At 41.7% G+C, this 14,643-nt stretch overlaps 1 protein-coding gene across 1 annotated transcript in view; it reads left to right on the plus strand.

The window, feature by feature from the left end:
• The first annotated feature begins 453 nt into the window (after positions 1 to 453).
• Positions 454 to 14,643, plus strand: part of KCNU1 (potassium calcium-activated channel subfamily U member 1) — a 52,132-nt gene continuing 37,942 nt past the window's right edge. Inside the window, 15 exon segments of the mRNA XM_042801442.1 lie at positions 454 to 618; positions 2,437 to 2,553; positions 3,432 to 3,493; positions 5,474 to 5,564; positions 6,339 to 6,450; positions 7,025 to 7,069; positions 7,072 to 7,099; positions 7,552 to 7,627; positions 7,972 to 8,142; positions 8,583 to 8,674; positions 9,324 to 9,434; positions 10,936 to 11,041; positions 12,119 to 12,201; positions 13,065 to 13,134; positions 13,565 to 13,724. Of these exon segments, the coding sequence (XP_042657376.1) occupies positions 454 to 618; positions 2,437 to 2,553; positions 3,432 to 3,493; positions 5,474 to 5,564; positions 6,339 to 6,450; positions 7,025 to 7,069; positions 7,072 to 7,099; positions 7,552 to 7,627; positions 7,972 to 8,142; positions 8,583 to 8,674; positions 9,324 to 9,434; positions 10,936 to 11,041; positions 12,119 to 12,201; positions 13,065 to 13,134; positions 13,565 to 13,724 (1,489 nt within the window).

A 14,643-nucleotide genomic window follows, 5' to 3' on the forward strand; every position in this document is an offset into this window, starting at 1 on the left:
GCAGTAGAAAGACTCAATCCAAAAGTTGAGTGGAGATTCCCAAGGAAGTTACTGCAATATGTTCGTGTTGCTGCTCTTGAAAGGCAGCACGAAATGGGGTCTGAATTGATGAGCCTTGAGTGCTGTGGGTGAGACTTCACAGGTCTGTATGAAGCAACTGCTGTTTATAAAGTGACTGTATACAATGGAGCCAGCTTTATAAACTGAGATATTCCAGAGAGGAAATACCTTGGTAATGTCACTAAAGAGATAGTTCTAAATTAGAACCCACATTCAAATCCTTCCACTGCCGAGGGAGTCCCTCTCAGTAACGCAGCCAGTTAGTCTGACCAGTGCACAGCTCTGGTACTGAGGTCACTGCAGTGTCACAAGGGCAATGAGTATTCTAGAAGGTCAGGACCAAGCAACTGAGGAAGCTGAGGAGGAAGAAGGCAGAACAAAGTGATTCCTAATATGGCAGGGAAATTTAACCTCACCTGTGCACCATCCTTTCAGTTGGCTTTTATTCTACCATCTTTGTTTCTTTTCCTGGGGGGACTGTTTACCATACTGGCTTTCAGGTTGGCTAGGTATGCTTATGGATTCAGCGTAGCAAGGATCTGGATGAAAAAGGTGGGGGCAAAATCTTTTTGAAACGGCTCATACTTTGCGTGTTGATGTGAGAATGCAGGAATTACATTTGGTATGAAAGGAGTGCTAGCTTAGCAAGTATCTTCTGTTACATTGCACTAGACGTGGCACGTTCAGGGTAAGTTTGGTTTGGTTTACTTTTATCTTTGAGTTGATTAACAGGTTAGTGCTTTTGGATGTTACTGTATTTCCCCTTTTAAGAGGAGGGGACAGGATAGTTTTTATCGATGTAGATATTCCTAGCTGCACAAACACATACATACAGAAACCTCAGCACCTGTGTATGCGTGTAGATAAACACAGATGCACACAAGAGCACTATAATGCTTACCTTTACAATCCACATTTGCATACAAACTCTGATTCTTAAACACATAAGCTGGTATGTGCAAACACAGTATCTCATACACATAGGTATTTAAGCACCAAGGCAGAGTTCATAACAGAAATGAGGAGTACGTGGACATGGTCAAGCCATTTCTCAAGACCATAACTCCCCACTCTGTAACCTGTAAGTATTGGAAAAATTGTCTTAAGTTGCTTTTCAGTTTTTTAGAATAGCCTTTTTTGCATGGTCCAAACAGACTGGACAAGGATGGGATTAGGTGCTGAATACCAATCCACCACCAAAAGATCTATGACCTTTTGACCCCAATCCTCCCTGTGTGCGTTGTGGAGTTTTTGAGAAGGTATTAGCATCTCCCAAGGACATCACCAGGACGGTTCACATGACATATCCAGGCCACTTGTGTACCTGGTTACAACCTAATTTGCAGGACTGAAGAGCTCTTTCCTCATGTCACTTCATGTTGCCTCCAACAATTCTTGAAGGCTGTTTCACTCCATCACTTCCAAGGGAGGGCTTGACACTCGTCAGCTTACCTGGATTGCGTGGGCAGAAAATGAAGGGGACACCTGTGCTGCTGGCAAACTATAGGCATCTCTGTTACCAGAATGTTAAATTAACCTGATTCTCTGCTGTTCTTTTGGCTGCTGAGCAGAGGTGGGGTTTAGTACTTCAATGTTAGATTTTTACAGATTCTGGTGCCTGGGAAACTGAGTGTAAAAAAAGAGAGGCCAGCACAGTATCTGACATTACAAGCAGCACTGTTCTTTTTTTTTATTTTTTTTCTGGTAGGTGTTTACAGGTTTTCTGTCACTGAATAGTCTGTGTTAGTTATTTGTTACCATTATTAATAGTCAGGACAAGGACAAGAAGGACAGAATCCAACCTCATAGCAAAAACGGATGAGAATTAGCTGAAGCTATACAGTAAATCCAAGTCTTACCTGGGGCTGTTACTGGCATACATTAAAAGAGGTAACAGGCCATGTTAAAACAGAACATTGGAACTGAGATATTCCAGGGTATATGCTAGGAAAATGTTTTACATGGTCAAAACTAAAAAAAAATGAATTCACACCTGGCATAAGATGGGAGAGGGTGGGGGGAGACTAGTAGAGAGGTGTTATTAGCAACAGAGCACTCTCCCCCTTTCAGCCTCAGGTTATGAGACAATCACTTTAAGGTGATGAGAATCAACGTTCACTGGTGTAACAGGAGGGAAGAAAGGAGACTGCATCTGTATGTCACTGTATACGTCTGCACAGTATGCCCTCAGCAAATTCCAGGGCATTAAGGCTTTCTGAAGCTTTTAGTAACTTATCTGCAGGAAAATATATTCCAGCACGCTCTTACTTTCAGTCCCCATTCAGAGTTAACGGCGGCTAGACGTGTTGGCTTTAGCCACCTGGGAAACAGTGCCTGGTGAAGCCAAGGTTAACAATCTATTTGTTTCTCTGTCAGGACAAAGGTGTCCGGTGGTCACACAAAAGGAAGAAAAGATCGGTCTACTGGCTAAGAGTCTTCTCCACACAGGTAGAAATGATGCTATCAGCTCAAACGTCCATGGGGTGTGTACTGGTAAGTAGACTGGTTAGCACAGGCTTCCTCTTCTAATGCAGGTGGCGAGTCATGTCTGTCCTTATGAGAACATCAAGTGACAACACAAGTATATGTCAAGTTTTGCAGTTCATGTGATCTAGGTCACGCTTTTTTCCAAATTTTTTACAAATGTGTTTAGCCCAGGAAGATGATTTGGAAAGTTCCTAACCAGGAAATGTTACATAAAATGACTGAAACTCAGCATCCGCTGTCCCCCTAGGTCTGGCTGTAGGCAGGCTGCTGGGTCTGGCTACACAGCCTCTATCTTCTGGGCAACTGAAGCACTTCTGAGTGATTCAGCTCTGACAGCTTGCTTGGTGGCTTACTCTTTCAATGGGAACTGATTATAACAGTATTGACAGAAACTATTTTTGTTATTTTAAACACATGCCCAAACGATGAGAGTGCTGTCTTTATCCACCAAAAAAGGATATGCCAGTGACACGTCTCAATGGACCTTGACTGCCTTTTTTTAAACCTGAGTATCCTTTCCTGTATTGGATTTTGGTGGCTGCAAGTGAACGAGCAGCTAGTCAGCTGGGTTTGATTCCCTGGCCTTTCACAGTGACAACCAGGGAACTGGAGTCACTGGTCAGCTGCATCCAGCCCTCAACAGTAGCAAATGAATGTGACGGTGTTGACTGACATTGGTTGAGATTTTAGTGCATATGCCTAACTAAAGCCTCTATCTTGGGATTGCTGCAGAGTGTAGGTAACTGCATTTTGTTCCTTCTGCCTCTCCTGTAAGTCATAGAAAAACGGAAAAAGTGGTTGTAGATGTGTGGTTGTTTTAGGTGGAAGCTGTGTTACTACCAGTGTAAGCCTCATAACATCCTCGTTCATGCCTGTGTTTTCAGGTGATACTGGTGTTTCTCCTGAATATTGTCTCTCTCATCATTTATTTTGTCAATCTTGCTGAGTAAGTAGATTACTGATGTTTATCCATAAAGCTTGTTTAAACAAACTGTAGAAACAAACTGCCAAGCTGATGTGTTTTCTAAGAGTTGTTTCGTGGCCACAGATATGATCCAGAGGAGCCTTTGGGCACTGATCTGTGATGGGCCCTTTGAGCTCCCTGGGTTGTCAGGTACATATCCCCCCCTTCTTTTAAGATGCCAATACTTTGCAGGGATTACAGATGCCAGGAGAGGCTGCCTTGGGCATAACTGCATGATAACAGCAGCCTGAGTAGTGCGTGGAAGTACGCAGTGCAGCCAGAAAGGAAAACCTGTGTTTTCTATCTTTCTGTTACAGCTGTTGAGGTTTCACTGTATGTAGGTTTTTTTGTGCTTATACCATCAAGTCTGGATTTTCAGAAGAACTGAGGGACAGATGTCCAAATCCTACAGCTTTTGCAAAAGGGTCTGGCGCCCATTTTGGTATGGAGGTTTCCAAAAGCATTCAAAGCCCAGCGGTTGCTATTGCAGTGTTTAGAGAATGCTAGACTTTTAATAAAGCTCATCACCCACTACCCAAAGCTCTTTTGGAAGTCTTGCCATCTATTTTTGGTACTTAAATGGGAATGGAGCTGTTCTATAAAACTCAGCCTTCAGTAAACAATTTGATGGAAATAAAATAACGAGACTGAGTAGGAAATCAAACTGTAGACTCTACTGTCTTCACCTGAATACATAGATTTTGTAGAATGTGCTCAGGGGTAAAAAGACATTAATATGTAAACCCCTTTGATTGATTTAGTATGCCGAAGCATTGTTTTCAGTTCTTTGCTTGGACTGGTGCGCAACACTGGAAAAATAAAATGGAATCATAAAATGAAATAAATAAAATATAAAAGCTGTGGAGCACTCCGAACTGAATTCAATCAGCAGAGGTAAACCTGAGAAGCAGAATTATACATCAAGAGCAATCCAATATTGTGTTTAATCCCAAGACATTATAAATCTGACAAACTTCTAGGAGTAGCCTCAGAAGGGAAAGAGTTGGTTTTTTAAGGAGTAAACAGGCATTTAATCCTGTTTACACAGAGTTCTTTCCATGAATGGCATTACCCCTGGAGGTGGGAGTAGATGTTCACCCGGCTGACCTGTGGGACTAGTTTCCTTTGTTGTGCTTCTGCTTTACAAAATCTCCCCCCGCACGCACGGGTGGAGGGTGGGGGGTACCTCGCCGGTCAGCCCGCTCCGGGCGACGTGTCCGCCGGCGAGGGTGAGGATGGGGCCTGCAGGCCCTGCCGGCACGGACAGACAGCCAGACCAGCAGCCAGCCGTCCTGGGACCAGGCGGTGCCCGGCGGACAAGCTCGCTCCCCCAGCTCCCTCCTGCCCCATCGTGCTTGCATCAGTCGGCGCTGCTCCCCCCTGGGCACCCCCAGGCCGGTCCCAGCCCGGGTCAGTGCGGCCAGCCCGGAAAATTCAAACCGGTGTCGTAGGCGAGCGTGGCAGATTTGGATGGGAACGGCTCAGCGCTTGCGCTGCTCCCGCGGGAGCTAGGAGGCCGTGTCGGGAGGGGGGTCAGGGCGCAAGAGCTGCAGAAGCTCTCTCTTCTGCTGGCTAAACTGGCCACAGCAGGGCACGCTGGTCCACAGGAGAAGGGCAAAGCTGGGTTTCTGAAGGGGTCGACAGAAGGATTTGCGCAAGCACTTTCTAAATGTATGCAACCCAATCTTTCCAATCTATTTGCATGGTAGATGAATAATGCCATGTTTTAACATGCTTGCTAATGAAAACCTGATATTAACAGTCGTCATTTATTCTACCTAACTCACTGAGGAAGTAGAGATTGAAATTGCACCAAATTGTGAATGCATTTAAATTTTTGTTTAGTGATTATTTCATAATAAAACCCCAAACCAAGTGTCATTTTGTAGCAACTGTATTGCTTGGTTTTGTTTCCTTTTTTGCCCTTCCCTCCACTGGCTGTGATGTCTATTTCCCAATTAGAGCAGAAGAATTCCAGATCAACTTTCCAGACAGCATCCTTTATATAGATACAGCCCTCAATGTTTTCTTCCTCCTTTACTTTGGATTACGGGTAAGGGCACTTTATGGGAAAGTTGAGTTAACAATTAACTATATTTAGGACCAGTTTACCTGTGTGGATAATAGGTGCTTTGTAGTATAACATTGGATTGCCTTAGCTTAACTCAGAGCCACTCTGGGTTTTCACCTTTTCTCGCAATTACTTTATTTTCTACCTTTGGAATCTTGTTATTTTCAGGATTTCTGCAACATTTCCCAGCTCACAGCCTTGTCTGTCTTTCTCCATGTCTTTAAACCACTGAATGAATTAGATCTCTCTTCAGCTTCTCTTGAACAAACTGTATAGCTCTGTGCCATCTGTTGCTAAAATGACATTAGTTGCACTGCTGTGAAATATATTTTGAATGTAACTTTAGACATTAGAATTTTTGTCCAAGTCATTGGAAAACAGGATATTTCCTGTTATAGATTGATGTAATGAGGATGTGGTCTTACCTGCCCTTTGTTTTTATAATTCATGAATGTGTTGGTACATTGCAGTAGCACAGAGAAAGACACCCTGGAAAAAAGAAGAAAGGGGTAGATGGGGAAATAGGGAGAGAAAGAGAGCACCATTGTACCTTTGGGGCCAACCCATTTTGTGCTCTTGGGGCTCCAGCCCAAGCCTGTCTGAAACGAGAGAGGAGTGTTAAGGGGGCGTCCACAGAAGCCAAAACAGTAGAGAGGGAAGCAGACTGCAAAAATGGGTCTCCTCAGAGAACTGCCTTCTTGCTCTGACACCCGTGATCACACAGCACTGATACTTTTTGATGTTATTCGTCTTTAGTTTGTGGCAGCAGATGACAAACTGAGGTTCTGGCTTCAGCTGAATTCTCTTGTGGATTTCTTCACGATCCCTCCGGTTTTTGTCTCCCATTATTTAAAGATGAATTGGCTTGGTAAGTAAGACTTGGAGATCCCGCTTTCCATCCATGTTTTTGCATGTATTTACATTAAGACTCCCTTCAACTTTATTCTGATTCGCAAAAGCTTAGACCATCAGTATGCAAACTGTTCTTTGGGAGTAAAATGATGCCTTGTTGGCAAAAACTCCTTTAATTTTGAGGGGCTTGTAATTTACCCAAGTCTGTCTCCATTCTGTTTGTCTGTCTGCCTGGCTTTTAGTATCTCATCAATCATTGTACCTGACCGACTGGATGAGGAGTTACCCAGCAAGGAAGCAAAGATGGGACCCTGATTTTTGTGAATGGCTTGCATGCTCTGGGGTCTGTAGTCTAGTGGACTCGTATGTCACTTAAGCCTTCAGTTTACAGCTTAAAGGAACTGCAATTCTTAATTTTTCTCATAATTCAAGGCCTCCTTTGAGGCTGAGCAATGTTATCCTCTCTTGCCAGGTTTGATGTAGGATCCACAAAAGCATGCATATTTAAACATATCTGAGTATGTGGAAATGCTCTATTTCTAGACAGATTTTTTTTTTTCTTCTCCTCTGACTTTTTCACTTTTCTGCAGGTTTGCGTTTTTTGAGAGCACTGAGGTTGTTAGAACTCCCGCGAATATGCAGTTCCTCAGGATCACGAAGAACAAGTAAGTTAAAGCCTCGCCAAGTACACTTGGAAGCCTAACATTCTCCCTGATGTGTGTATTTTGGCTGACTCGGGTAATAAAGGAAAATACTAGTGTTGCATATGGAAAAAAATTACTATTAACAATGTTCACTGGAAATTACAAGAAGTTTTATAACCATCAGCTCAGTGAAACTTTAGCGGTGGGGAAATGAGTGAAAATCATAAATGTAAGAGATCTTAAAGGTTTACAGATTGATAAATGTAAAAAATGAGTTTACTTGACCTGTTGCCTATGATAGAAAGGGCTGGATGTGGGAAGATTTTCTAATCCTAAATCCTTCATATGTAAACTTACACTCACTAGAGAAGAGCTTTGTTGAGTGTGGAGTTGGGTCATGTAGGAAATTTCAGCTCTGCCAAAGATTATGTTACATTTTAAATGTCCTGAGAATTTTCCCTTTCTATCTCCAGTTATTCAATCAAGGTCTCCAAGCTCTTTGCTGTGTTTACCAGCACCTGGCTCACAGCTGCAGGATTTATTCACCTGGTATGTATAATCAGCTATGCATCCTTCCTTGTCACCTTCAATCAGTGCTGTCATGGGAGCTTTGGGTATATGTTTTTTTCTAACAAATGCAGCATTCTCTTAGGAGAGGACAAACTTGTTGTACAAGGACAAAGCACAACTCAAGCCAGTGTAGTTTCCTTGCATATGTTACGAGATGTGGTTCTATTGATGCAGCAACCCCGTGTCTCCCCCGGTAACGAATCGCTTCTGCAATAAAGAAATAGTGCTAATTTTTTAATGAAGTAATTATGAATTGGAGATGGATTGAAACCAAAACCAATTTAAACTTCTCTCTCCTTTTCTCTTTTCCCACCCCTGGGCAGGTAGAAAACAATGGAGATCCTTGGGTTCAGCCTGCAAATTCCCAGTCCCTCAGCTATTTCAAATGCATGTACCTAGTAATGATGACGATGTCCACTGTTGGCTATGGGGACGTTGTGGTTCAAACAACGTTGGGCCAGGCCTTTAATATTTTCTTCATTGTTGGTGGTTTGGTAAGAAACCTATATTTCTTTTCTGAAAATGGCAGCTGGGGACAGACAGTGAACAGCAGTGTCACCAAAAATTTGATCTTTGCAGGATTGCAGTAGGGATTAGACATTTATGAGCAAAGAGAGTCTTGACATTAAGTATTTACTGCCATGGCTGTAGAGTAATTTTCTCTTCTAAGAGCTGGCAGGGCTTCTAATATTTCTTCCTGCAGCTGCAAATACTGGCAAGAGCCAAAATACTGGACAAAATTAATCCAAGGTATCAACGGCATAAATCCATTATCACTACATCATATAGTTTTACATTCCTGCTAGTGATTTTAGGAGTTTGAAGTAAACTTCTCATTGTTGTTCCACATAATTTAAACTCTTGCAAATTAATTTATCATGGTTAGGAGAGGTAGAATTGGGTCTGAGAAAGATGATTTTTCTTGATGTCTTAGGTACTATTTGCAAACTTTATCCCTGAAGTTGTGGAAATTATTGAAAGCCATAAAAGTTACAAATCCTCCTATGAAGAGGTGACTGGGAAAAAGTAAGTATGGTTGCTGTTTGTCTTTGGAAAATAAAAATCAGGTCTGTGACTAGGCTGGGAACCAGCTCAGAAGAAATAGGAAGCTAAATAAAGCTTCCTGTAGTGACTTAAATGAACTCCTGAAACTTACTCTTGGTTGATCCTTACCTCAAGACTGTCCGGAACAAGCCTTGTCAACAGCACTGTTCAGCACGGGCTTTGTTTTCAAAGGAAGAGAAGCTAGCTGATGTGACAGCCTAACTTGGAGATTGAAGAGACCTATTTCACTGGTGGTGGTGGTGTGGTTTTTTTGGAGTAGGTGTGCTTTGGTTTTGTTGGGATTTTTGGGGTGTATTTTTTGGCCACTCACAGGACTGGGCAAGTACAGCTTTAACTGGGTCTTACAAAGTTCCTTCTATGACTCTTCGATTTTGGAGTGTCTACCATTCACTGCTTCTAACACTTACAGTTCCTCTTCCTTTCCAAAATAATTCCTGAAGTACATAGTCATGATGGATGAAATTTCCATCAAACCAAAGACACAAACTGTCTTCTGCATTACTGGGAATAATATACTGCAAGCAGGTGTGTAGTTTTATACAATGTCAGCTTTGCAACAACCACTCTACTATTTTCAAAGTGATAAATCTTGCTCGATCTCTTCCTGCAGCTATATTGTTGTCTGTGGTAATATCACTCTGGAGAGTGTCACTGCATTCCTACGAGACTTTTTGCTTCAGCACAAGGGAAATGTTTGCACAGAAATCCTTTTTCTGGGAGAGTAAGTATCCTTATTTCGCTGAGATATTTCACTTTGATTTGCTGAACTCTTTGGGGAAATGTAGGAGATGTGAAAGTAAAGGAAAGCAATGCCGTGTAACTAACTAACGGGAGTTATAAACCAAGTTGTAGCAATGAACCTTTCATGCTGAAATATTCACGATAAGATGTTTTCTGTTGTGATCAGTTAAAAAAAAAAAAAAGTGTTTCCTTGTAAATTGCATAGTAAGTTAGCTTTGCCAGATATACCTGACTCGAAGTCTTGCCAAGTCTGGCAATCAAATAAGTGTCAGCTGTTTCAATTTCTTATATATTTTTTAATCCTTGGGAAGAAAACTTGTAACTTCCACTTGGTCATGCTGGCGTATGACAAAGGGAGGAAAGTGAAGCCACTTCTCTGTGCCAAAAATATCAGGCATTTCAACTGTCCTGTCAGATCCCCTTGTGCCTAGCTGAAGCTCTTAGGTATGTTTCTGAAATCAGAAGCTTCAGAGGGAGGTGATTGCTGGGAGCACAAACACAATTTTACCTTGGAATGCAGTGGGAGGTGGGGCAAGAGGTGAGTAGAATATTACAGGCATGTCTTTTGAAATACCATGACATTTTGAGAGAGCTGTTGAATTGAGGACATGTGGAAATGAGGTACAGGAATGGTTCAAAGTCAGGAAAAAGTGCTTTAGAGGAAGAGATGTAGAGTTCAGTCTGTTTAGCATAAAAGGAGGAGGATAGGACGTTTGGCCCAAAGTGCCTAAGTAGCTTCACAACCAGTATAAAAATCTTTAATCTGGAAAAGATAGGAGTAACAAAAGCTGGTGACTGGAGTTCAAAGTCGAGCAAACTCAAGAAAGAAGCAAGGCATGCATTGTTGAAAGTGAGAAGTGATTAATATTCACTGAAATAAACTGCTCAGAGAATGGGAGGATTTTCCAACTCCCGTCTTTAAATCAAGATTGGATACTTTCCTACAGGGCATGCTTCATTACTGGGATCAATGTAGGAATATCCTGATAATGTATTGTACAGCTCACGTAGAAGAGAATATTACGGAAGTTCCTGGATGAGATACAGTTTGCATAAATTGAATAGGAAAATAACACGTGAGTTGGAGAGAAAGTTGAAGTTCAGCAATTTCATTTGAAAAGAGAATGCAGAATCAAGCCCTGGGAAGTGTCATTTCCTGACTCTTGTGGAGTAACAGTGAGCTGTAAAATTAGAGTTGCATGGATGGCTGTGGAATGATACTCATGAAAAATTAATGACAATAGCAGAAGACAGGAAAAATCCAGGAAACATTTCCATGACTGTTAAGATTTATAAGAGCTTGTTTTCATTAAAATCTAAACTATGTACTTTAACTGAGCTGCCAAAATCCCTGTAGCATTTTTTAAACAGCAAGTAGTTAAAGCAAATAGCTTCTCTGAGAAATGGAGACTTGCAGAGAATGTAATTATGGGAGATTGATGGATTCCCCCCCCCGTTCCATTGTTGTTTCTATTGAATAGGTCTCTACCTAGTCTGGAGCTGGAAGCTGTGTTCAAATGCTATTCAGCCTACACAACTTTCTTTTATGGCTCTGCACTAAACTCTAAAGATCTGAAGAGAGTTGGGGTAAGAACATCATTTGCCCTTTCTTGTAGATCAGCCAACCTTGTGAAAATCGTGTCCCTTATGAAAGGATGTTTGAGCTGCCTTTACTCAATTCATGTTGAGATTTACACTTCAAGCAGCTCTGCTTATTTTGGTGGTACCTTTTGCATACCAACCTATCACTCATGGGAACTGAGAATGCAAGAGTCAGGTGTAACAGACTTTACAGGCTATGAATTTTTCAAGCACTGAAACAGGAAAAATAAAGGGGAAAGCCAGACTCTGATCATCTGGTTTTGAAAAGAGGAATATTACGGAATGCAGCATTTCTGGGAATTGTATTTAAATAATTGGAATAGCCCTTAGCTCATCTTTAGAGTGTGCATCATACTTGGGTCTCATTCATGGATGTCTGGGAAAGAAAAGACCTTGTGTTTTGAAATACTGAAGACTTAGTAAAATATTCCAGTAGGAGCAGAAGGAATGGACCTGGATTAAAGAAAAAAAAAAAAAAAAACAAAAAACAAAGACAAACCAACTCTACCAACAAACAAAAAACTGCCACTGGCTTTAACTTGAGTGTGGTTTCTATTTGTTAGTGTCCTATTTGAAATACAGTGGTAGATCTCCACCCAGTTCCCAGCAGACTACAAAACCTCCACCATAAATAAAACTTTCTGTTGTTAATGACTTCATTACACAGCTCTAGTATCGATTAGATGACTGAGACAGAGGTCTTCTGACCTGCCCAAATATTGACCCTTGAAGTGCTTCAGCTAGATTTTGCTGAGGAGAAATATAGCAAAGTTTCCTATTTTGTAACCTCTTCTAGGAAGATGTTAGTACTAGAAACTTAAAAAGTTCATGTGCTCCAGTACTTTGAAAATAGAAATATGCATTACAGACTGTATGTTTGACTTTGTGGAGCTGTGTCACTGCTGAAATGTTCAGGCATGTGGCCAACTCCAAGAAATAGGACAATGCTAATCTTGCACAAGTGTTTAACTAAAGACATTTGCCACTAACCAGCTTGTTATCAGATTGTTGTACTTCATATGGGGTTAAACCCTGGTTTAATTTTTCTCTCCTGGGATACAGATGGAGTCTGCGAATGCTTGTCTCATTCTAGCTGATGTTCACTCTCCACAACCTTATACCCAAGATACTTCCAATATCATGAGGTAGGATGAGATCCTCCAGGGCTTTCATTCTCTATCTGACTGATATTAACAGTGACACAGATAGTGCTGCTGGCAGGGGAACATATTTGTCCTGTCACGTTGTTTTCTGCCTGGAGAACTCTGAAAGCCAACTGACTGCTTTCTGCTATGATTTTATCAGATGTGTTGAAGGACTGAGACAGGTAGCAGCTGTGCAGCCTTGCAACCCCATACTTAATGTTACTAAATATGATGTAATTACCTTCTTCGATATCCTGAATATTAGCAGTCAAGGAGTCTGGCTCTTTTACACTGGAGAGAGTTGCACACTGCTGTCTGGTGCAGCTCTGCTGTCACGTCTGGTAATTCTACACGTCTCCGTACTGGGCAGACTTGAAGTGGGGACTCCCTTAGTCCTGCTGGGTTGTGTGAATCTGATGGCATCATTAGCATACCCTCAAAACCGTCCACAAGTCTAAGTTCCAAATAGGATTATCTTTATTTTCTATTTCTAGGGCATCTACCCAAGTGGAAATAATAGTTTATGAATGAAATTTACAGGTGCAATTGGTGAAGCAAGAAAGATTCATCGTTGTTGCTTCTCTTAGTTCTAGACTTTTGTAGGATACAGGTACGATTCTTCACCCTGTGTCCAAGCCACGTGCCATTATCTTCAATTCTTTTGATGATGACTACCTTTCTCTGTAGGTGGTGGACTTGGATATGCTTCAAGTGTAGAGGTCCCAGAGCTGGGCACTGGGTCATATGCCGTGCTTTGTCACTACTCTCCAATTGCTATCTGCCGAAGTAAACTAGTCTGACTTGGAAATGAGAGACCCTAGCCAGTACCAGCATGTTAATCAGAAATTATATCTTTTGTACAGAGTGCTGTCTATCAAGAATCACTACCCGAACACAAGAGTAATTTTACAGATAATTCAGTCTCGTAACAAGGTATCACAATTGTCTGTCTGTTATGTGGGTTGTCACAGTTGAAATTCTGGCCTTTATGGAATCAAAAATTTCTGCCTTTTATAAAAACAGTATCTTTATCCAGTGTCTTACTCATCCAGTTACTAACCTATCTAGAATATCTTTTAACATTACTGAAGTATAACTTTTTGTTGTTTTTTTTGTTGTTTTTGTCAAAGATGTCAGTAAATGCACATTCCATGTTTTAAAAAAAAAACAAAACTAAAAATTAAAAAACACCCAAAGAACCTCAGAAGTTCACTTAGTTATCTGTTAGCATATTCCAGCACAGATTTTTTAAAAAGTAAAAGAGTGATGAAGGCAAGAAAGACAAGAATCATTATTTTAGAAGAACATTGTGGCTTGGCCTGTCTCCCTGCTGCTCTGTAATCACTTTCCTACTCTGGAACAGGTATACCTGCCCAACATCCCCAACTGGGACTGGAGGGCAGGAGACAGCATCATCTGTTTAGCTGAACTGAAGCTAGGCTTCATAGCACAAAGCTGCCTTGCTCCTGGTTTGTCTACTCTCCTAACTGATTTGTTCATTGTGAAAGAGGATACTCAGGTATGTCCTTCACTTGTCTAAGTCATGTGAATTCAGTCCAGGGGGTTCTTCTCTGAAAATAGGTGCCTTGCTTCCAAGTAGAAACTGCAGCCAGGCCTTTGGAGACTTATCTCGATCATGCTGGGACTAAGGTTGGCACAGAAGGCAAGAAAGCCCACCAGACTATTTCTAATTTAATACTTGAATTCAGTGCAAGAGGTGAAGAGTGCTCCGGAGCACGCTGAAGCAAAAGAACCTAAGGATGCATTTTACAGTAGCGTGCAAGGAGGTGCCAAAGCGAAGGATGGCCTGGAGCAATCCAGCCATTGCTGCTGCGTTCAGCTGATACGTGGAAACACCTTCTCTATTGCTGTAGGTTCAAAAGCAGCAACGTGATGCTGGTGCTCCACTGCCTCTGAGAACGCAGTAAATAGATTTTGGTTACTGCACAGTATGGATGCTGGTAGCTTCTCTGCATCTGTGCTTGATTCCATTCTGTCTGGCATTCATAATTTGAATCTGTGCTTAAAGCATTTCAGCAGAACCACTCCTGCTTGACACCCCCAAAAATGGGCTGGAAATCAGGCCAGTGTACCCTTTCCAGTTAATATCATGCGTTCCTTCAGCATCCTTGCAGGCGTCTTTCTTTGGCTGGGTCTTGTGGGGTAATTACACACCACCAGTGACAGTTAGCAATCCTGTCATCTCTGCAGGCAAGGTGACCCAAATGTATCGTCCTATCCTCTGTCTTTCCTCATCAGTACCTGCCATAACTCAAAATTGATAAACTACATACTAACTCCGGAGTACACAAGTTGCTCACGTATTTCCAAAGCAATACCAGAAGATTTAATAAAAACTTTGAGGCATGAATTTGCCTGAACATGTCTCAGGTCGCTAGTCCTGCAGTGGATGTGCTTTTGCTATCATCTAGTGGCTGTATG

This window comes from Tyto alba, unplaced genomic scaffold, assembly GCF_018691265.1.
Source record: "Tyto alba isolate M040663 unplaced genomic scaffold, T.alba_DEE_v4.0 Super-Scaffold_34, whole genome shotgun sequence".
NCBI classification, from domain to species: domain Eukaryota; kingdom Metazoa; phylum Chordata; class Aves; order Strigiformes; family Tytonidae; genus Tyto; species Tyto alba.